This window comes from Limulus polyphemus, unplaced genomic scaffold, assembly GCF_000517525.1.
Source record: "Limulus polyphemus unplaced genomic scaffold, Limulus_polyphemus-2.1.2 Scaffold333, whole genome shotgun sequence".
Taxonomy (NCBI): Eukaryota; Metazoa; Arthropoda; class Merostomata; order Xiphosura; family Limulidae; genus Limulus; species Limulus polyphemus.
The window spans coordinates 295163-319437 of NW_013665943.1; the positions used below are offsets into that span (position 1 = coordinate 295163).

Genomic DNA, 24275 nt, shown 5'->3' on the forward strand with positions numbered 1-24275 from the left:
GGTTAAATGGTGTAACCATACATATAATACTCTGTTTATCTGATAATGATATTGTTTTTCAGTTATAGTGACAGAGTATTTCTTTTAATCTTTTACTTCATTTAATTATTATTGTAACATATTCTATTATTTGACAGGTTCTTTAATTATTTGATAAAATAAAGCAAGATCCAGTTCATGTAACATTAACAAATGTTTATTTGTTCCTTAACGTTTCATACAGGCTACTTTCACTTGTACATAAGTTGAAGTTCTAAGTTCATAAATGTTTCAACAGAAACTCCAAAACTAAATGTAAACCTAACTTCAAATACAATGTTTGAATATAAACTGTGAAACAAAAAACCTAACTCAACTAGCTTTCTTAGATAAACTTTCCAAGTAACTTAATAGCATAACGGTTACAATGACTCTCACTGAGTAACTAACTCACTCAGTGAAATCTAAATAGCTTTTCATTAAATACTTCACTTTGACATTAACATTGACTCTCTACTTACTCATATTTATAACTACCAAACCCATGTTTAGATATGAGTTGAAATTTCCTAAAGTTAATGTTATGTGCACTCTAGCTAACATCTAAATTAAAACATTGAAAATATGGTTTACAACAATATCTATAAAATAATAATCAAATAAGGTGCACATGAAGTACCTTACTAAAACATGCTGCCAACTATTTTTGCATTGTAACATTAAATAGGAATAAATCTTTCAAAGCTAAAGGTAGTCGTTTCAGACAATGAAGAATAAAAATGCTGAGATTAACATAGACATATAATTAATAAGAAATATGCCCAATTAGTCTAAAAATAGGAGAAAAATCAAATTTACCATAGATTAAAAAAGCACCTCTAAATGTCCAGGATTAAACTATATTTTTCAGACCAACAGTGATAATATTTATATACTTCATAATTTTTTTACATATAGCCCAACATTAAGAAGTATATATATAATATACTGTAACACAATATTTTATCTGCAAATTTGTAGGCCAGGCATGGCATATTAGTTAGCACGTCTGTTTGTGAAACCATTATGGCAAAAAAAATAATATACCACACTATGAGGCTATGGCCGAGTTTTAAGATAGACAGTAAAATCCCACTATTTCAATAAAGTAGCCAAGGAGTTGATGATGGATGCTGCTTAATAGCTGCCTTCCATTTAGTCTATCAGTTCAAAAGTTATCATTAAGGCCCACATCTCCCTCTAGCTAACATTTAAATTACAACATTAAAAATATAGCTCACAATAGTATGCTCATGAGTGACGTGAAATGTTTTGTGAATATGTTTGTTTTAAAATGACAGCATAGCAGACTAACATAAAAAGTAAGAAATTAGTTTCTTACAATATTAAGTATGGTGTAGCCTGATGGTTAGGGCACTCCACTTGCTATCTGCAGATTTGGATCCCCATCGTTGAAGATGCTCACCCTTTCAGCTATATGGGCATTATAATGTGATGGTCATCCCTGCTATTCATTGGTAAAAGTGTAGCCAAAGAATTTGTGGTAGGTGGTGTTGACTAACTGCCTTCTTTCTGGTCTATCACTGCTAAATTAGAGATGGCTAGTGCAGGTAGTCCTCAAGTAGCTTTGTGAAAAATTAAAAATAACTCAAACCACAATATCAAAAAATATTGATCATAACATAAACATATTAGGAATTAATTAATAAAAACTGTGATGTAATATTTAATTAAATGGTTTAATGTACGAAGCAAGGTTGAGATTCTGAACAGAAATCAGGAGATTTACCTCTTATATCTATTCATGTAGATACCTGGTATATTGTGTGCAGGTTCATCACACAGAAAGTTTACAGATTATTAGAAAAATAAATTAAAGAGCAATTTTTAATGCAATATATTTATAATTGGAATATATATATATATATGCATGTATAAATAATTTCAAAAGTATTGTTTAATGAAATGTACTTTGGACCAACACATATTAATGAAGGAATTTTGAGTGTAATTGAGATTTATGATGTGGTAAGCTTTTAGTAAAATACACAAGTCTATTGTACAAAAAAAATCAGATGTGTTACAAAATTATGTGTATTCAAAATATGTCTGTGAATTGATCAGTTGGTATGCAATGTGATGTTAAAGTGAAGAATAAAAATACTTTTGTCCAGCACACAGTTTGTATGTTGTATTTGCATAACCTCCATAACCTCTGAACTATCACTAAATTAGCATTGTAAGGTAAAATGAATAGTTGATAACTCTAAAATCCAATACATAATACCATGTTGAATGTCACTCTGTAAAAGGTCATGACATGTGCACTTCGACCACCCACCTGTGCACATAGGATTGAAAATGTTAATCTAGCTATTCATTTTATAGGTTGAGAGACTCTGATAAAGACTTTATTTGGTTATCTATGGTTACATTGCTGTACTATTAGAATAGTAACACTTTACTGGATCATAGTTAACCTTTCAACCTAACAAGCATTTAAATAATATTTCATATTTTTATGAACTTTTTCAATGAAATTTTTCATACCACTTCTAATACTTGTATTTAGTTTTAATGTTTTACATCATTGTACGGACATTCAACTCATTAGTTGTACCTCATTGATTACTTTGTGTCATTCCTGATAAATTAGCCATAAATAATGTTTTCAGTATCATCCATTTTTAGGAATTCATGGCTCAAGATCCCCCTTTGGCAGAGATTAAAGTTCTTATGCTTTATTATGAGGACATAGAGATAACTATTTGTGACATACCTCCCTCAGTTTCAACTGGAGTGGTTGAAGTATTTACAGGTATTGTAAGACTTATATAGTACATTGATCTGTAATACTAAATGTTATTGTAAATAAATGCTCAGTTAAAATCACTCTATACAAATTAAAATCATGAATACATTTTAAATACAAAGTTTTTCTTTTCCCAAATCAGAGGACATTAAACTGTCACTGTCAGTTGAAGCTAGAGGATGGAAGATGCTTTTAGGAAAATACTTGAACATGACTTACCATCACAAGGTGATGGATATTGTAGAGTTCATTTCAGAAAGTTCAAAGAAATTGTCACGCCCAATAAATGACTTGGATGATGTGAGGAGTGCCATGGCATGTTTGGAAGAAATACGAGAAAGTGAGATAAAGATTGATATGATGTTGAACCCAATAGAGGTAGTCATGATAGTTGTTTATAATAATTAAGTAAACTTGGTATAATCATGCATTTAGCATATCGATATTGTTGTCATTACATACGGTCCTTTTATTACTACAGTACAAATTAGAAGTGAAGTCAGTTTTACCTAGTGTTATTAGTTTACTCTTATAAATACAACCCAAAGTTATAAACTATGCCAATTATGCAATGGATAAGTATTCTATACCATTCTCTGTAAGCTTAATTACAAAACAGTTTATTTATTATTTGTGCAAAACCATACTATTCTAACATATATTGAAAAATAAAAAGTTGGCAAAAATATAATTAAATATTACAAGTTAATATGTTGTTTGAAACTATTAATATTTTAAAGTATTCTTTATATACATTTATCCATATGCAGCTTTTATTCATTTGTTATTTTGATGAAAAATTAGGATAAATAGATATTTAGCTAATTATAAAGAAATGAAGTCCAAAAAACTAACAACTTCAATTACCATATTGTATATGTGTGTGTGACACTTATAAGTTCTGCTTAACCTTAGAATTAGTGATGCGGGTCCAAATTGTCCCTTTCTACATTTTGAAAACTTTTATAAACTGTTTATGTGCCATCTTCCTTTGGTTTCTTGGCTTTGTCAGTTACAGAGTTTCTGATGGCATTCACATCACATAAAAAGATGAAAAAACCTCTTCAAAAATGCTGTTTCACTCACCACAGAATAGATGGTTATTAATTTGCACTAATGTTGAAAACAGTTTAGCGGATGTGCCAAACCTTGAATGAAGATCTCATCATTACATGTATTAACACATACTGCACAATACTATGATCATCACTAGAGTATAACCGTCCACCAATATGTGTTTTTTCATTAAGAGTTATGGACTCTTTGTGCTTATTATTTTACACTTAAATTACAATTTCTAGTGTAGTCTTTATTGCCTTTGTTTACTCTGTTATGAGAAAGAAGGCTACAAAACGTTTAAAATTTCAGTTCAGACATTATATTTATTTGGTTCCTATCTTTAATCAAACTATAATTTTTTCTCTATCTGTCCACACTTCAATTTCTTTCAGAGGCTTTACACTGTGAGCCTGACAGCTTTACTGAAAAAACTTGCACATACCTGTTTTTTTCCTTGGTTTCAATTTTGATTTTCTGTTGTGTCCCACTTAATTTGGTGTCTGTATTTCTGTGTTTACTTTGTTGGAATGTCTTACATTGTGAAATTTGCTTCCCCCAGTCTTATCTCAGGGACCTTTGTGCTTCACACTTCCTCCATGATGAAATTTTATGTGTTATACTTTGAAATCTCATGCTGAAACAGCTGGTCAGCAGTTATCTACTTATTTTGGTTTCTCTTTTCTCACATTTATCAGGGGGTACCAGTAGCTTTCTTGCACTTGAAAGCCTTATAGGCTTGCCTCTCTTGCTCTTTACCTTTTTTTTTTTTACTCTTCAACTTCTCCCTCTTTGAGGGATGATCATCGTAACTCTCAGAGGTAGGTAGCTTGTTTCTGTAGCTGCCCCTCAGCTCTGATCCAGGGAGAGCTTGGCTCTCCCAGTTTGCACTCCTATAGACTTCATTTGCCAAAGACCATTGGGTTACACAGATGCTTTCTCATAGGATTTCCTTGACCTTCCACTCTCAACTACCTCTTTCCCCACTCCATATTATGAATGTGGAACAGATCCTTAACCTCATTCTGAAGCTTTCTTCCTACCTTTTTGTCATTTCTAAGAAGTCTGGAGATTTGGTGACCTGTTGTTGATTTGGCACACTTAAACCAGTAAGGTTGTCCCTAGGTCCAAGATGAAAAGTTTTCTCACTCTGAGGCAGGATCTCTCACCCAATATATGGATAACCAAGATCAATGTCGTATATGCTTTTCTCCACATCCTGATTTGTCCATCTGCACATTGTTTCCTTCAGTTTGTCCACAATGGTCAAATATTCAGTTCAAAGCCCTTTCCTTTGAATTGACTACAACTTTGTATGTTTTCAATTGTGTCTAGAAGGCTTTTGCATTGAGATGCATTCCTTAGGTTTGCATTTTCACTACTCTATAGATATTTGGCTCCTACTTGCCCTGTCTAGTGAGGCATCTACCTTATCCTTTGAGGTTGTCTCATTTGGGTTTGTTGGTCAGGTTCAATGAACAAATCTTGTCATTTCCCAGTATCTTATACACCTTGGGTCTTCCTCAATTTTTATGTGAGGTGGGGTCTCTATACTCCATTACATCTTTGAGACATAGAGCTCCTGACTACTAAGACTCTCATTAGTATCTCCTTTTCTTCCTGTGTGAGAGATTTTGTTTCTTTTGAGAACATTATTCTCTCAAATCTCTTGTTTCTCTCGGATGCATCTACGTGTATTCCCTTCAGTGAACTCTGGCTGATTAATGGAGCATTTCCAGAGTTTCACTGTCTTCTCTTGTATCTCACTCTCCTTTTTTGGTGACTCAATCAATTCCACATGACTAGGCATTTTTCTTCACCCCACCTTGCATAGATAGATATCTGTTCAGAAACTCCCAAATGGATGAGTTGTAGGTCTGAAGGCTTATAATACTACAAAATTGGGCTTCAATACTAGTTGGTTGTGAGTGTAGCATAGTTAGCCCATTGTGTAGCTTTGTATTAAACAACAAAAAGCACACAAAACATTTAAACTGATGCCTCTTTATTTGGGCATGGTTTTGGAAAACTGCACCCTTTCCAGAGTCTGATATTCAGAGGAGTAGTCTCTCCATATTATTATCCATGAGATGTTGGGCACTAATCTTCTTGTCTCATCTATTTGGTCATCGTATCATGATCCATTCAGACCACTCTAAATTAACCAACTGGGAGTCATTCTGTTTCCTTGCTCTGGACTTTCTATTTTGGGTCCATAACCACCACATTCAGTTATCATCCTGTCATGTACCAGTCTTTAACCCTGGAGGTAGAACAATTATTTGGCTTAGACTGGATTCTTCTCGCAGATTGGTCTATAAGTCCTCTGGTGTTTTCAGTGAATTTACTCCAACTTTGAGAGTATGATCCCTTTGAGAGTATCCCTGTATGATCATTCGGATACAGATTGTCTCATTTGTTCTGTGTGGAGAGCTCATTGTTATCTTGTTCACACTGTCAACTTTTGAGGCAATTGACAACATCTTTTCTTGCCATGGGCCTCCTTTTCCTTTTCATACTTATTTCTTTTCACTTTGCTAGTTTATTCTTAGATGGAGAATGACACCTTACTTTTACATGTCTCCTCCTATGATGTACATTATATCACAGCTTTTCTTACTTCTAACTGTTGACGTCCCTGGGTGAGCTTTTGCAAACAGAGGTGTGGGTGACCCCAACGCTTTTGTGTCACACTATCTTATACTACATTACAGTCTTCTTTCCTCTGGTTATTGTCTCCCTCCAATCACCATTCTCCTATCTTTACAGCATCTGTAAGAAGGGTAATTGTTTTTTGTTTTGTTTTTTGTCAGTTCCTACAATGAGCTGTGTATATATATATATACACGTATAGGGAAACAATGGAAGTTACTAAATTGCCAGTGCTTCCTCACAGGGAATACTTCTTTCTCCAAGAGTCCACATCAAATAGGTGATAACAGACAGACAGTGCTTATGGTGAGTTGGGATTTTTGACAAGATTGCTTTGGCAGTATATATGTATGTATATGTATACTATTTTCTTCTTGTGGAGTACATGGAAAACCCTGGCTTCATTAGTCCAAGCCACTGGGAAGATCAAAGTAAAGAATTCCCTTTTGTGTCAATTTAATCCTACTGGTATGTGACCAAGTGAACACACCCCTTATATGGTTGAGGTTTTTAACTGGAAGCATAGTACAGGCTTCCCACTACACTATGAAACATACCATTCTCAGCAGTTTTATCAGATGCATGGGTGTTGTGTTTATTTCAGGATGTAAGTCTGAGATAATTCCTCCCTGCAACTGCTTATATTAGTAATAGTTCACTTAAGTACTTCTCATATATTGTAAGGCATGACTATATTGTCCTAGCCACACTGCAAATCTATGCTTAGCCAACTGCCTGAGATATAATGGCCTGTTGAACAATCTTACTTTCAAACCATCTATGTGACACTTTAGCACCATGTAGAAAGTTCTTTACTATCTTTATTGGACAAAGAGTATTCTGTTCCTTGCATAAGAAGGAGTTGGTTCCCATCAAATGGTGCCCCATTAGGTCCCTTCCTCTAGTGAGTGACACACTCCATTAATCTTCCCTTTCTGATGCCATAATTTCAAAAAGAACTCACCTTTTAAATTTTTTATCTACACCATCCCTTACATTATGTTATCATTGTAGGATTCTAGCTATCTGTTATGTGAAGAGGTAAGTAGAATTTCTGATGTTAACATTTTCTTTATCTGAAAATGTATTTCAGTTAGATATTCATCTTTCCACAGAAGCTTCCCATCTTACTCCCAACTTTCAGTGAGTTTCTTCTACCTCGTCAAGAATGAGCTTTTGTGAAAACGCTAGTGCTCATAGGGCTTATTGCACTTCCTTTTGGTGGAGGGCTACAGTCTAATGATAATTAAATTACAGGCTGGTGAAATAGACATTAATATGTGTATGAGTGGCAGTTTTATTCAAGGCTTGGCACATGTGCAAAATGTTTTTTGTCAGCTATGTAAGATAATAACTATCTGTTTCTGTATTTCTGTCTGAAATACATTTTCACATTAGGAAAATGTCAACTTCAGTGTTGCCATGAATCCCACTAGTCACTTCTGGGATTTCCCCAGTATTTTAGATAGAAAATGACTGATTTCACCCAGTTGTTTTGGGTTATATTTTTTACACTGAGTGTGAAAGGCAAAAACTTAAATTTACTGTGATGTGATATGTGAACCAACCAGTAATAAATGGCACATAAACATTTGAGGGTTAAAAAAACACTTGACTTTGTTTTCACACTGTAAACAGACTTTAGGATATTTTAAAGTAATTGAAGCCAACATTTTGAGTATGTATATTTTTGTACTACCTGACATTGAAAATTTAATAAATTAGATATCTAAAAGTAACAAGAAAACCCACCAAACATTTCACTAGAGTAATTTGTGGCATCAGTATTGTGGTATTCTCAAGTACACTGATTTCTCTTAAAGTAGTTGAATAGGATCTGTAGAATAACTGGAGATTAGACAGAAAATACTTTGCAGGAAAATATTTTAATTCTCTGAATTCCAAAACATACTTACCTCCTCTCACTACAGCTATTACTGTACTTCCAGGGTTTCTTCCTTTGCCTATCCAAGCATTAGTCTGATTCTTTTTACTTGTTCCAGTCTTTTATATCCCACTCAACCGATAGTAACTCTCCCCCGATTGTTGTGCAACACTAGATATCAGAGGTGAGATAGGAGAGACTTGATTTGCAGGATATAATAATCTGGGAATTCATACTGAAAATAAACTAAATCAACTAGGTAACACAGAGAATGCTCAAAGTATCTCTGAATGATTGTAGCACTTGGAAACCCATTTGTGACATTTTGTCGAGAAAAAGTGATGTCTGAATAAAGTGCTAATATACAGTACCAGGATAGAGGGTGCATTGATGTAGGTGGAGATTGTCATGAGACAAATATCTCCAAGGGCAGTTAATTGGGGTATAAAAGACTTGAGCAAGCACGAAAAAATCAGACCAATGCTTAAATGAGCAAAGGAAGAAATCCTAGCAGGCGAGTAACAGCTATAGTATTGACTTTATTTTCAGAGGATGGAACCTTTACTGGAGCATCCACAGATATCTGTGAAGAAGGTGAATCTGTTCAAAACTGAGAAAATATAACTTTATGTACACAGGATAATAATGCTGTACTTTCTCAGGAGATGTGCACTATCCACATCATTATTGGTCATTTTCATTCAAAAAGAAAGGAAATTGTATCTTGAAGTATCACCTGACCCTCCACTGGAAAATATCACTGTCTAATTCTACATAGTTCAGCTTTGTAGACATACTTCCCATAATAAAGTACACATGAATATTCCAGAACAATAGATAAGTAGAGTAAAAAAAACTTGGCTACTTCCTTGACCAATATTCTATGTTTAAGCTACATACTCTTAAAAGGTATGAAAAGTTTTAAAATTTTTACGAATTAAAAGTAAACAAAGGGAGTAGAAAACATAAAATATTTCTTCATACTATATTATTCTAGAGTCTGTGTACATACAAAAATTTCAATTTTGGCTTCCCCTTTATATGAATTCCTGTATGTGGAGAGGGGTTCTCCCAGGAAAGGTTCTATTTTTACAGTTTATCTCCTCTGGGATCCAAACATTAAACCACATGTTTGCAATGCATGGTGACCTATGAAGGGAAGGAGAGGATTCTGATGGTTGAGTGATACCTTGAATTTCTGTATACAGGTGGCCTTCAGGGGTCAGTCAGCTGGTTTTATGTGACTAGGATCAACCGAGTACCAGTACCAGATGTCTTTAATAGGTGTTGTTGATATTGTTTGGTTCTGATGTATGGATATAATGTCCATGAAACCCTGGCATAACTGCATTGTCCTAGTTTGACTTTGTAGCTTATCCTCTAGGAGAACTTCATGAAATTATTGGGTTCTGAATCTGTTCTTATGGATAATCCAAAATATGAAAATCAAAACAACATTGAAAAACTATAATTGGAAAATGACCATGAATGGAAGACTTCTACAGTCACAATTCCACATTTCCTAACATTCCTGTACCTCATTTTCTGATTCTATATTCATTGTCAGAAAACATTTCTAGGGCATATGCCTCCATTTTTCAATTAGAAGGGATTAGAGGAGATTGCTGGCTCTCCTAAGTCAATCAAGAAGTTACCACCTGAGGACATCTTGGTCAAAACCTCTCGACAAGAAGATAGCAAATTCCTCTTGAAATTGAAATCCGTTGGAGATACACCTGTTGAGGTTACATTGAATTTCTCAAGAGCAGTGATTGTTGAGAGGGATTTGCTTAACATCCCAGAGTTGGAGGTTCTCACTGGTTTCTCTACCCAAGGTGTTTTTTTTATCTGATGTATTCCCACTCAAAAATATGGAATAATGGGGTCGACCAACATTCTTATTTTGATGTTTACATCACCATATCCACCTGCTACTTTTAAGGCAGGTTATCTGAAGTGTAAGGTACAGCCCTATTTTTCTAACCCTCTCAGATGTTTCCAATTTTAGCAGGTTTGACACTCTAGGTGATCTTGTTTTAATACTTTAAAGTGTGCTCATTATTGCGACAAAGGTGACAATAGCAATGAATGTCAATTGGACCCACACTATGTTAACTGCAATGGTTCCTTCCCAACTTCCTCTCCTTCTTGCCCTAAATTGGTGGAGTAGAAAAAGGTACAGCAGTTAAGAATTGTTAACAACATTTCTTATCCTGAGGCACAGAAGATGTTCTTCCCTCTTCCAACTCAGACATATTCTGCTGCATTCCATTCCACTGTCATGGTTGCATTACAGACAGATCTTTCCATTCTTCCTACTGAGTCTTTCTCTAACCATGTAAAGGGTATTCTGCCCTCCATGCAGTGGTGTATATAGCATGCCACAGGCTCCATAACAAAAATAAGTTGAGCCCCTTGCCCCTTCATCAGTCTTTATTGACATTTAACTCTATGGTTATGGTTTGAACCCATTTGACATACTTCTCATATGGAGAATGATACACAGTTCAACAGTACTTACAACAATTCTGAACTTTCTTAATATATCTTCACAACAATTGGTAAGATTTTGTTATTAAAGATTGCCAGTATTTTGTACACAAAGAATGAGATTGTTTTAATTAAGTATTTTAATTAAAGATTTATTATTTTTGTTTTATAGTTATTTGTGCTCAGACTATGAATATTTCAAGTATTATCATCAGCATTTTGTACAGTGAAATGTTTAAAATTAAAAATAGAAAAATGTACATACCATACATTATCTTGAAAATATTCTTAGTTTATATTCTGAATTGCAAGTTTTTACTTTTTTTCACAAAAAGGTAATTTTAAAGTTTACTTATTGCAACACATGTCAACAGGCATTCTCTGGGTGTCCTCTGCAGCGAGACTTTGTTAACAATTATTAACAATTACATGGGTACAGTAATTGATTGCATTGTCCATGCAACTGTTCGTACATTCCCTAAAAATATGGTGTTTTTTCTAAAGTATCCTCATTTGTGGTGGACCACTGACAGCCAATAAGAACAGAAAGCTCAGAAACAGGCCTGGAATATTTTCTGCTTATATCGCTAATTCACAATTGCATAGCCTTTCACCAGGCTTGTGCCAATGCTCAGCAGATCCAACATCAAAGCCACAAAGATTCTTAGATTAAGTTTACTTCCAATATTTTGTTACCACAAGTTCCAAGCTAGTTAGGAACAAAATTCAAAGGGTGGATGGAAAGTGTACCTCCCATCCTCTTTCAATCTTGCATTCCGATGACCAAGAGATTGCTAATTTAGAGGGTATTGTCAGCACCCTTTGGGAGTGCTTTTCTCACCATTTCAGCACTTCCACCTCTTTCCCTGCCTTCTTGGTCATAAAATTATGAGCCAAAATATCATACCATCTTCTTTTCAAGCCTATACTTTCTGTTACTATAATCGACCATTTATGCTGGTGGAACTTAAGTTTGCTCTGTATTGATCTATCAGTACATCAGTTGAACTAGGTTTTATGAGATGCTGCACCATCTTTTTCTTGCCACTCTTGCTCTTATTCTGATTGTTTTTAACTGGATTTAGCAGGAGGAGGATTTTTCAGATGCTTGGTACAGGACTATTATCATCCATTTTTCTTAGCCTGGGAAAGATCCCAAATTTCCTTCTAATTATAGATTGATTACTTTGACTAATTACCTCACCATGGACCACCTGATTCAACTTGAAATTTCAATCACAGAAGCCTTCCACAAGAGGGAGCAACTTGTTTTGATCATTATTGATCTTGTGAAATCTATGTGGAGGTTTGGCATCTTACAGGACCTACATTTCTATGGGTTGTGTGGCCATTTACCTATTTTTATTTGAAACTTTTTAAATGACAAGTCATTCCAAGTCTGTTTGAGATCAACATTGCCATGATCCTTTACACAGGAACTTGGAATTCCTCACAATTTCAGTATTAAAATTATCTTCCTCCTACAATTGCAAACAACCTCTGTGTCAATGACTTTTAAATTTTCTGTTGGTAAGCGAATATTGAATTTATTGAGATGTAGCTTCAGACTGCCCTTACTTGCTTGTTGGGGTGGACCACAGCACATTTTCATCATCTAAAACCATTTGTGTGCATTTTTGTTACTCTGATTTAGAGCTCTGCTTGGGATGTGCTGTTATCCAGTGGTGATTGAGACAAAATTCTTAGGATTTCTCTTTAACTGTAAGCTGACATTTATTCCTCTCATTAACCAGTTTCATGTCAATTGTACAAGGGCATTGAGCATCTTCTGTGTCCTTTCTTCCACTTCTTGGGGAGCAGTAGGTGTTTCATGCTGAAGATCTATCATACCCTCATTCAGTCAAAGCTAGACTATGGATCTGTGATATATGGTTTAGCCAGAGACTGCCTTGAATATATTGGACCCTGTATTTCATCAGGGGCTTTAGCTCTCTATGGGAGCTTTCCAGAGTTGGTACACTGAGTCCTATGCACCTCCATTTCATCTTAGTTGTTTGCATCTTTCTTTATAGTATGCTGCAAAGCTCCAATCCTTATCACAGCACCCCACCTAGTGTTGTGACTTGATGCCTTAGTGATCTGTGGTCTGCTATTTCTACATTTGGCCTTCATATCCAGGCACATTTCACTGGGAATTTATGGGAATGAACTAGCTGACATAGCAGCTAAATGTGACTGCTTTATCATTGTCACAGTCCACTCTGTTCCTTATGTGGACTTCAGGCCTGTCATCAAGGCAAGGCTTCACACTAGCTAGCAGTCGATTTGAAGTGAAAATATCACAACAAGCTTTTCCAGATAAAGTTTATTGTTGCTGTTTGGCCATCTAGTCTCCATAGGAATCGAAGAGAGGAAATTATTTTGTCTAAGCTTTGCATTGGTCACAGTTTCATTACTCATCAATTCTTTTACAAAGGACTGATTTGCCAATGTGTGGCCTTTGTGACACTCAAGTCACAATTCTCCATGTTTTATTTTTGTGTCATCACTATGGTTACCAGTGTGGCATCAGTTTTTTGTCAGGTGGTTTACCTTTGATGGACAGTGTCATTGCCAGCAACACTACTAAGATTGTTTATGTTTTAAGCTTTTTATGGGCCTTTGGCCTTTTTAATTCTATTTTAATTTTAACCTCGATTGCAGGAAAAAAAAAACGTTTTGGTTTTTTTCTCCCTGTTTTCCCATGTGTTTTACTTTCATTATAGGACTTGATATTCGGTGCAGATAGCCCAGTTACTTTGAACCAAAAAGCCCCATTACCATATACTAATGCTAGTTTATAAAAGGTAGAAAAAGCAAAAAAAAACCAAAAAACTGGATTTTCAGTCATCACAAAATGTTATATAGTTCTGCAGTTTCCCAAACTACTTGTTTTAATTTATATATTAGCCAAAATTCATCATTGTTGCATCTCTTAGAAAGGTAGTAAGTAATAAGTAACAAGGGCATGTGCTTCAAAACTACTAGCATTCCTTAGAAAAAACTTTATTTACTAAGATTTAAATTCTTTATGCATATACTCCTGATAGTTAGCCATTTGTTTAAGATTAACATTGAAAGATAAAGTTTTGTCTAAACCTATGTTTTAAAAATTTTAGGTTTTAGTAAGAATAATCTGTTATGCAGCAATACAAGTTTACGAAGATTCATTTTTTCAAATATTGTATGTATATGTATTACATAAATATGTAACGTATTGGAAGGAATTTATTCATTGGCCTGGAAAGTATATCTGAACTATCTACACATTAAATGGCTGTGAATATGTGTTTGTGTATTAGTAGTAACTTTGAAAGCATGCATATTCCAACTTCTCACTACAAGTGTTGTATGCAAGCATACTAAATATTACATATTCCCTTATTTAATATAAAATTTTTAAAAATCTCTTTACATATTGTGTATGTGCTTGATAGAGAATGTCAATCAAGGGAGCCACTGAGTTCTTCTCTCCCTAGTTACCTACTGAACTAATCATTTAACTAGAGGTATCATATGCACTTGAATTTGTATGGTCCAAACTTTAATGCTGTTGAACACTTGAGCAAGGCACAACTATGGGACTGTAATACAGTTGTAGCCAAGTTATGCCAACATTTTGACCTGTTGTAGAACCAAGCTATCCATTGGGCTCAAACATTTTACCCACTTATGCCAGTTGCATGGGAAGGCATACCCTAGAATGGTGTTGGAAGATTGTGAGGATATCCTTACCAATAAGTTTATCAAGGAGTACACAATGAGAGATGAAGTGTCAGATATCTTCTCAACCTAGAAAATGCATCTTTAATGGTGACAAAATTCAAAGACATGACTTTGTAAAAGATTACAAGAGAAGGAAAAACTCAGCAGCAGCTTCAGTGGTTGTACCTCAAGTAGATCCCTCTATTTAAGTGTGTGCCTCACATTAAGCTCAAGCTTTGATCAGGGCCAATACATCACAGGGCTGCCACACAACCCCAAAGGATCCCAGTAAATAAGCAGTGCTTTTCTGGTCATCTCATGAGGTTTGTGCTGCTTTCATCTGGATATTGGTCCAGAAAGGACAAGCATCTTCTTTGAATGTGGGCAGCAGGGTCATTTCAAAGAAAACTGAGTAGCACCTTGCTGAGTAGCAAAATATGTGTGGCTACCAGATACAATTTGCTGCAGTGGGGGTCAGCAGCAAGCTGTAATTACTGCTACTTCTACCCTGGGAAATTAATAGATCTCAAGTCTAGTCTGGCCACTGAATTGAGGGAGTGAAGCAGACAGCTTGTGTCAAAAGGTTTCATGGGCAGCTCAGCTCTTTCAGGGCTTATGCTTTGTATATGTGCCTCTGAAAATACAAGAGTGTGAGATAAGTTTCTGGTTAATACAGAGCACCAGGACATTTGTTGATCTTACCATGTATTAGACACTTCAAGAGAAGTCACTATTCTAGCATGTTAACCTTTCAGCTTGTATTCTATATATTGCATATTACAAATTTTAAAAATAATTTCTGATACCACACTATTGTTAATAAGATTTAGACCTAGAGTTTTACATATACACCTGTTGTATGAGTACAAAGGCTTGAAAAAGAGATTTCACATATAAGTACTGAAATTCTTGTGTTTTATCTATATTTTTATTTATGACAAAAAACTAAAATGTAAAAAATTGGAAACTGATCAGGTTAGATGAGAAAACTTTAACAAAATACTCATGTAGCATGTGTTCAGCGTAAACATGACTGTATCTGCATACTCTGAGAGGGTCTAAGTGCAACTGTAAGAAGTGAAACTAAATGAAAAATCTATTAGCTTTGGCTGTAAACATGTATATTGTGCAATTATTTGTTACAAAATGCAGTAATTCTAGAAAGAAAAAAGGGTAATTTAAATTTATTTCATAATTTTTTGTTATGTGGTGGTTACAAAGTTGGTCAAGTTGACAAGCCAGTACAGGTAGTGGTGATCAGAAAAAATAACAGATGAACTATTAAGTTTAAACGAAAAAAACTTTTGATATTCATTTAGGAAGTTCTAGAGGTTATGCAAAAGAAATACAAAAACTGTAAGATGAAAAGATACATTTTTATTTTTAACCTGAAAATCACTTTGCACTTAGACTGACAAATCTTCAGTAAGAATGCTTAATTAAAAAATCTGATTTTTTTGTGTACAACAGACTTATTATATTTACTAAAAGCCTGTCAATTGTCATGAAGATATATTGCTTACATTAACAATTATAGTATGTATAGTTTCATGATTATAAGGTCAGTCATTTTGACTGATCTTGAACCCTACATGATGTTAGATGGTTAACTCTGACTTCATTTTAGCAAATAAAGATACACTAGATGTGATTGTATTGGCACATCTCCAACTATATGTAACTAAAGTCAGCCAAAGAGTGAAAGTAGTTACCCCTGAGCTTGGTTCTGGCATTAGTACCTTAGGGTATAGAGTACTGTAGGAATTATAGGTCAGTTTTTCCTATGAAATAGGTTATTTGCATTTCCACACAAAAATTATCCTATTGAAATGCAAGATATGGTGGTTTTGTATAATATGTAAGTATGTTGAACACTTCAACAAACTACAACTTTATGTTACTGATGAACTCTCATGCACCAGCTTTACCAGAAATTAGGGTTTGAGAATGACAAGTAAGAGGATGATGAGGGTACTGTTTTATATCATCTAAGCTTAGCTGATGAGGGGAAGATGCTGAATGTACATATCTGGCTGTATCAAATGAGGAAGCATCTGGAAAAGAGGAACTAGGAACTAACTACCATGCCAACAGTTAGGACAGTCACTCATTGTGAGATCAATTTCTGGAAGGAAGTGGCATTCCTTGCTTTCCAAGCTATCATGTTGTGTTTCATTATAAAATGCTTGCACTCCACTGTATGATTGCCACTTGATTATCACAAAGTTGCCAACTGTTTAGGACAATAAAAGTGTTTTATGACAGAATACTGTAATTAGGCTAGGTTGATCTTAGTGTATATTGATACATACTGTAGTGTCAGCATGAATATGATCACAAAATGGATGGGACTGAAAGGGCCTTGTAGCCCTTACTTTTTAAACTGTTTGTTAGAGTTGCTTTATGGATAGATATCCATTAGATATCTTGTGATAATTGCTTGACTATCACCCAGTAGTCTTGAAGCATGTATACTTCCTTTATATTCTTTCTCAGCACAGAATTAAATCAGGTTGTTATTATTCTAACAGGAATAGTCTTAGTTTCAATGTATTTGCATATGTGTATTTTCCTGTTATGCCTACTAAAGTGAGTATATTGTTTTGTTGGAAAAATACTACTTCCTTTGGAAGTAATGTATGGTAAGCTCCCTAGAACAGATGTGCTGCAGTCTGTAAGTTCTGCAGTGGCCAATCCACATGGTTTGTGCACCAAATGTTATTTAAAGTGGACATATGGAGTTGCCAACTGTTTAGGACAGTAAAAGTGTTTTATGACAGAATACTGTAATTAGGCTAGGTTGATCTTAGTGTATATTGATATATACTGTAGTGTCAGCATGAATATTTATCCATGCTAAAAGAATTTTAGTTGAAAAGTTAGTTTGGTGAATTTGGCTGGTGACTACTTTGTTACGTTGAAAAAAATGTGTTGAGTTTAACAGCTTTTAGATATTATCATGTTATGGTGCTATACCTATTGAGACATTGTTTATAGTCTCAATTCCAATTTCTATGTTATTGGACCAAGGTTCTGTTTGGATAACAACTACACAGTAGTTAAAGGAATGTGGCTTGGTTCCAGGGTAATTGCATACTGTTTTCATGGCAATGATAATAGTGGAGAGCACAACCATATGTAGATCAAGCATGATAAAGCCTAGTGAACTGGGATGTCAACAGGTGAAAGAGATACATTCTTTACAAGCAGGATATACATGATTACATGTAGGCCTTTAGAAATGTCACTTTACCACAGCAATAGTTTTACACTTTTCCTAGTGGAAAGTTTTGAGCACAGAAATAAGCATGACAGCCCAAAATCCATAAAGACCTTCCTGAACTCAGGTTGGGTCATTGCAGAGCTAATTCAAGCCTCAGGAAGGTTCTACCACATCAGAATCCACTGCCCAGGTCCAGCCATCGATGCAGAAAGTTCATGAAATGTCTGAAAACAATGTGGGAGCATTGTCAGTCATTACATCTCCTTTACCCACCAAAGAGTGCTGAACCCAAACTCCACAGCCAGGAAAAATAGATCTGTATGCCTTGCCCCTGACCAAAATAGAAGAAACTATTGTACTTCAGCATATACCAACCTTAAAGCACCACTTCCAGAAACAAACAATCAGGTGTATAGAGAGGTCTGGGCACTTTATAAGTAGACAGAAGACCATCTCCTGAAGTGTAGGAAGAAGTACGCTGTCTTTGGGCTGAGCTAGTGCAGACTCAGGATGCTTTTGCTAGAGATTGTATATCAGATTATCACAACTAGATGCTATTCAACTGCTGTGTTGCAGGTTCTGCTTTCAGGGCTTCAGTAAAGGTAGTAGGCTTTAAATGCCTAAAGTAATACATATATGTATTTCTTATTATTTGTTTATCATTTTCTTTAGTATAAATATCATTAGAGTATAGTATATTTAAATGTTATTGATAATTATGATGTATATACAGTGTACAAATACATATAGTGATTATACCTTCTTTATGTATTATTATTACAGTCATCATAGATTTTTTTGCTGATTTTCAATGTTGTATGTATATACATTTTTTTGTTATGGTATAATATGTTGTGCATAATGCCCTTGTGTATATATGTATATAGTTTGATAGGTGTTTCATTTTTGATATAGAGAGTTTCATATAATATTATGTCTTGTTTTGTAAAGGGTTTTATATTTTATTAAAGGTTTTTATTATATTTGTATTTTATTATATTTCTTGTAATGTTGAAGGGTTTTTCTCATGTATGTGTTTGATCATCACTAGTGATTAATAGTAAAGAATATGTATATATATATATATATATATAAAATATATTGTAATGTGTCATTTTTCATGTATAAATCTGTACATACACATATGTTTTAGAAAAGGTTTATTTTGTATTTTATCTTATTGTATAATGAATTTTCATGTAAAATTTTTTCATTATTATTTTGAATGTTTTGTATTTAATCTTAAAAGTGTTTTTTAATGTAATATTCAGAGAGATTGTCTTATTTTAACTATTTTATAAGCTAGTCTTGAACTTTAAACTTTCTGTTTTGTGAGGATTGCTTTTGTATGATTGTTAATGTTATTTTAAAGTGGTAATTCTAGTATATAATGCTCCACTTTTATTTTTCAGTCACAGTTCATGATTTTAGTGTAAAGTTTGTTACTTGTTTTTGTTTGTATATATCATTGGTAGGTGTTTTGCCAGGGAGAGAGCAAGTTGCACCAACTTCTTGATCAACACGTGAGATGATTTAATTGCTTTTTTAGGTTTAAAGATAAAAACATCTGGGACACCCTGAAGGTAAAAAAAAGAGGTAAAATGTGGTATGCAAACATATACTGTTTCCTATCCCATTATTCAATATATATTTGTTTTAATTTCTTTACATACTGTATATATGTACTTAATATAGAACGTCTATAAGGGAGCCTCTTATAGACTCTCATCCTAGTTAACTGCTGAACTGGGTCATTTGATTAGGGTGTCACATGCACTTTCTCATGAGAAATATTCTTGTTAATTAGAGCATACTATATAGAAATAGAGTGACCTTTTCTAGCATACATCAATCCCATGGGTAGAACCTGTACCCTGAGAAGAATGGCATTATTTTTTTATGTATATAGTGCTATGTTTACTCAGCCTGGAATAAAATTATATGAGATATTTTAACACAGATACCTATTTGTTTTAAACACACTGAGAGAACTCCTAAAAGATAGACATCACACAATATACTGGTTTTTTGCCTTTGATTGTATTTGTCTGAAATAAAGATTGTTTCACTATGTTGTACAATGTGTCCAGTATCTTTCTTTACTTCAAACTCATTTTAGGTTAAGAGAATTCAGAATCGTGCTGTAATGCATTTTCTGTGGAAACCTCATGTTATTCTATGGCTCTTATTCAGTTACTCTTAAGGAGAGATCAATGCATCTGAGAATACCACACAATTAATGGTGCAATAGATATTGGTGTGAAACGTGAATTGTTATGCCATTTTTGTGTTTTATTGAGGCTACTAAGATTATCTCATTACAGAAACAATTTATACTATCAGTCACAAATAAATTATACTTTTTTACATGAGATTATTATGCCTTTTCCTATTAATTCCTTGTTTTGTTACTAGTTTATTATCTGGATGATGTAATAGGTGTAGACTTGGTATATACTTATATTTTCAAAACTTTTCATAATGTGTCAATTTCTTATTGTTAGTGATAGAAGCACAATTAGTAAAGTATGCAAATAGCATTAAACTCTTTAATATATATAGCTGTTTTCAGAGTGTTGAGTTATTAAAAAATGACTTTTAGCTGTAGTTTAGGCTAGTACTTTACAAAAATTTAAAGAAGAATTGATAACTTCCTGAATAAATAAAGGAAGGTTAATATCTTATTTTCTCTCAAATTAAAAATTATGTGACCTGTGGTAATTTGTTTTGAGTAAAGTATTCAGAAACTTCAATCTTTTTGTCATATATTTCTAATATAAATCTTTTGTCATGTTTATCTAGGATGCATTATGTCTTGTACAATTGCATATGCATAAAACACTAGCTATATTCGTAAACTATCTACCATATCAGACCTGGGCAAGTCTTGAAATCCAAAAATCTATTATATTGATTGTAAAATCATTAAGGATACCTTAGCCATTGTGAACATTATCAAAATAGAATTTCTTCTCTAAGTAAAGGTGGTGTCAAAATCTTAAAGCATTTATTAACCTCATGAGAATTTCTAACATCTAGTGTTAATATTTTTAGGAAGCTTACTCAATGCTGGTTAAGTTTCAACTGCCTTTTAGCAAGGAAGAAACAGAGCAGGTTGATACTCTGAGATACTCTTTTCTTAAATTGCTTTCTCAATCAGTAAGTCTGCTCTCTTATAAATACTTACAAATGCAGTGTGTTAAAATTTTTCAATCATTAATGCTCTGTCATGTGTTGTTAAAAAAATCAAATATCATGAGAGATAAAGCTAATTCATTATTGTATTCTTTAACTTACATGTTTTTTAATTGTTTTATTCAGTGTAACAACATTTTTGGCAAAATACATGTATACATGTTGGAGTCAGTTTAAAATATATGCTTAAGGACCAGTTTTGGATATACCTTTACTACTTGTATGTGAAACAAATTATATTTTTTAACATACAAAAAAGGAAGTGATTTTTGCCGTAGTTATATTTTAACAACGTACTTTATTGTTAGATATTTAACTGGTTCCTATTAAATTGATAACTATATTTTACATGTGATACTATATGCATAAATTTTGGTTTGAATGATATAATTAAACAAATTGTAAACTGGCATCAAATAAATTCATACTCATCTCAATTTCATTTTTATTTAGGATTGCAAATTTATTTTTAACTTTTGGCTGTTTAATAGACTTTGGTCCAAAACAAGCTGAATGAAATCCAGCCCAAATTTAGAAAAGAACTGATTGAGAAAGTTGAAGTGTTCAAGCAGAGTGTCAAAACGTATGAGGAAGAGTATGAAAAAGTATGTAATTGCAGGAATGTAGTTTTTTAGTAGTCATCAATTTATTAATTTGAGTTATATTAGATTGGTGTTAGCAGAAGAGATACAAATATGTAAACTTTACTACAAAGTCACTGGAATGTAATTGCATCTAACTGTGAAGAGTAATGTGTTGCATGAATAGTTACTGAAATATTTCAGCAATAATGTAATTTTAGCTATGACAGAAGAAATCAATTGGAGGAAAATACTAACCTGTCATTTTACTGATCCATACGACAGATACATAAATTTACCAGCGTCATAGCTGTACACTGCCACATTAATTAATTTTGACATTATGTATAAAATATTTGTGGCAATTTTGTATTTATTATTACTTTTCAGAAACACTTGTATGTTCTTTAAGATATGACCAGAAAACTTTTAGATTCAATCTTTAATATGACATCAAGAGAAATTTCTAATCAATGTTTAATATATATGAAATATTTTGTATCCCAAAATATGCTTTTCTTAGTAACTGAAAGCAAATTTATTTTCCTTTTAAGTAAATTGCAAAATTTCTAAAAATATCCTTGTACTGATTTTGACAGAAATCACAATAACAAATATTTTGTAATAAAAGTATTCTAGAAAAGTATTTTTTTTTGCAATCACAAATAATTAAATGTCATTTATACTTTTTTAGACTGGCCCTATGGAATATGGTATCCCACCACAAGAAGCTAGTGAGAGACTGGCTGTTTTCAAGGTAGATAATCAAGTTTTTGTTTGTACCTAATAATTTGTAGTCAGTGTTTGAACAGTTAACATTTTTTTGTATTTCATACCTTTTATGCACAGTCACTCAGAAGGCTATTTCTAGTATATTGTTATATACTAAAAATTTTCAAAAAATCATTTTAATTTTTTTCAATTTTTATTGGTAGAAATTACAGTGAATTTTTCATGTTTATGTTACATCTCTGTGTTCGTTTGTTAATTTTCCAAAAAAATTCTTTCAGATAAACTTCAGTGATACAAGTCCTTTCTTAAATAAAACTAGTTTAATCTTTCTCAAATCAACTTTGCAATACACTTAATTTCCACAGTCACTTTAACTTAAACACACGCTTCGTGCACGATTCGTGCACTTTACTTACTATCGCGCTTGACTCAATTGTCTGTCTATATCTTCAATCTCTCTGTCTGCTATTATCTTTCATGCCATCACTTCATTTGCCAGCTTATATATATAAAAAAATAGAGGGCTTGATGAGAATACTAGAGTTGCCACGAACAGACATGATCCTTCTAGAATATCATGACGTGTTACTAGCGTCACGTGACTATCGGTGTCATAACATTTATATATACTCGAGTTGAACTTTCCTAAATATATAACATTAGTAATTCACACTGTAAGATGCAGCAATGTTTCATTCTTGCATTATCTAGATATTCTTTCATTTGTTTGTCCAGGACAATAAAAAAGACAGCCTAATAAAATTTGCATCCAATTTGATCTAAAGCTAACTTTCCATACACGTGTTATTCATTTCTGCAGTTATGTTTCCTAAGTAGTTAATTATATAAGCTAGTATATTGTGTTATTCTACTGATTGGTAAGCCAAGTATAGAGATAAATCAACCAATCATACCATAATAGAAATGTATAAAAACTGTTAACCATGGATTATTGATTCATTGCAAATTACCTAAATAACCAATAGAAAAAATATTTCCTTTTGGATATGTGTTTTTCTATAATTGTTTAGTGCAAAAAAAAGAGAGCATGATTTTTTCTTTGTTAGTTATTTTGTTTCTCTTTGTGAATACTTGATACCAGAAAATGTTAAAAATGTTTTTTGTAGATATATTTTTAAAAATTAATTCATTTCCATTTATAGTTACCTGTAAACATCTTTCATATAAAATAAATATTTGTTATGACAGCGGAAGTCACATGACGCTGGGTGCATGCGTGCTGGAGTTTCTAGAATTATCGTGGAACCTGCGAATGTCCGAGTGTTTGCTGGACGCCCTCTTTTTTTTATCATATAAGCCTGGCAAAGAAAGCCAGTGAGATAGGCAGATAGACTGCAGAGATAGATAGATTGAAGCTATAGATAATTGAGTCAAGCAAACAGTAGGCACCGTAAGTAAAGTGTGTGAATCACTGTGATTTATAGCATGTGTTATAAAGGTTGTTAAGTTTAATGTGACTGTGGAAATTCTGTGTATTACTAAAATTTGTATCGAGAAAGAATTTATACCAGAAATTAACAAACAAGCAGAGAAGTAACAAACTGGTGTCAGAGAGTGAGACAGAAAAAAAGAAAGAAAAAAGATGGAAACGAGAAGGGACAAATCAAACTACGACTTAGCAAATTTGATGGCAGCAATACAAGAACTGCAAAAGAAACAAGAAAAACGAGAAAATAAACAAGAAAAGAGACTACAGCAGTGGTTGGAGGAGAAAGAAAATAAACAAGAAGAGAGACTACAGCAGTGGTTGGAGGAAAAAGAAAAGAAACAAGAAGAGAGGCAATAGCAGTGGCAAGAAAACCTGCTACAGTGGCAGCTCGAACAGCAAAATAAACAAGAGTGGTTGGAGGAGAAAGAAAATAAACAAGAAGAAATGTCTACAGCAGTGGTTGGAGGAGAAAGAAAATAAACAAGAAGAGAGACTACATCAGTGGTTGGAGAAGA

The 24275-nt window shown here is 33.5% G+C and overlaps 1 protein-coding gene across 1 annotated transcript in view; it reads left to right on the forward strand.

Annotated features, from left to right (window-relative positions):
- LOC106457450 (dynein heavy chain 8, axonemal-like) overlaps nucleotides 1-24275 on the forward strand; it is a 459787-nt gene that overhangs the window by 156921 nt on the left and 278591 nt on the right. Inside the window, exons 22-26 of the mRNA XM_022383398.1 lie at nucleotides 2671-2797; nucleotides 2934-3169; nucleotides 20857-20961; nucleotides 21489-21602; nucleotides 22273-22335. Coding sequence (XP_022239106.1) covers nucleotides 2671-2797; nucleotides 2934-3169; nucleotides 20857-20961; nucleotides 21489-21602; nucleotides 22273-22335 — 645 coding nt within the window. The remainder of the gene's footprint in view (nucleotides 1-2670; nucleotides 2798-2933; nucleotides 3170-20856; nucleotides 20962-21488; nucleotides 21603-22272; nucleotides 22336-24275) is intronic.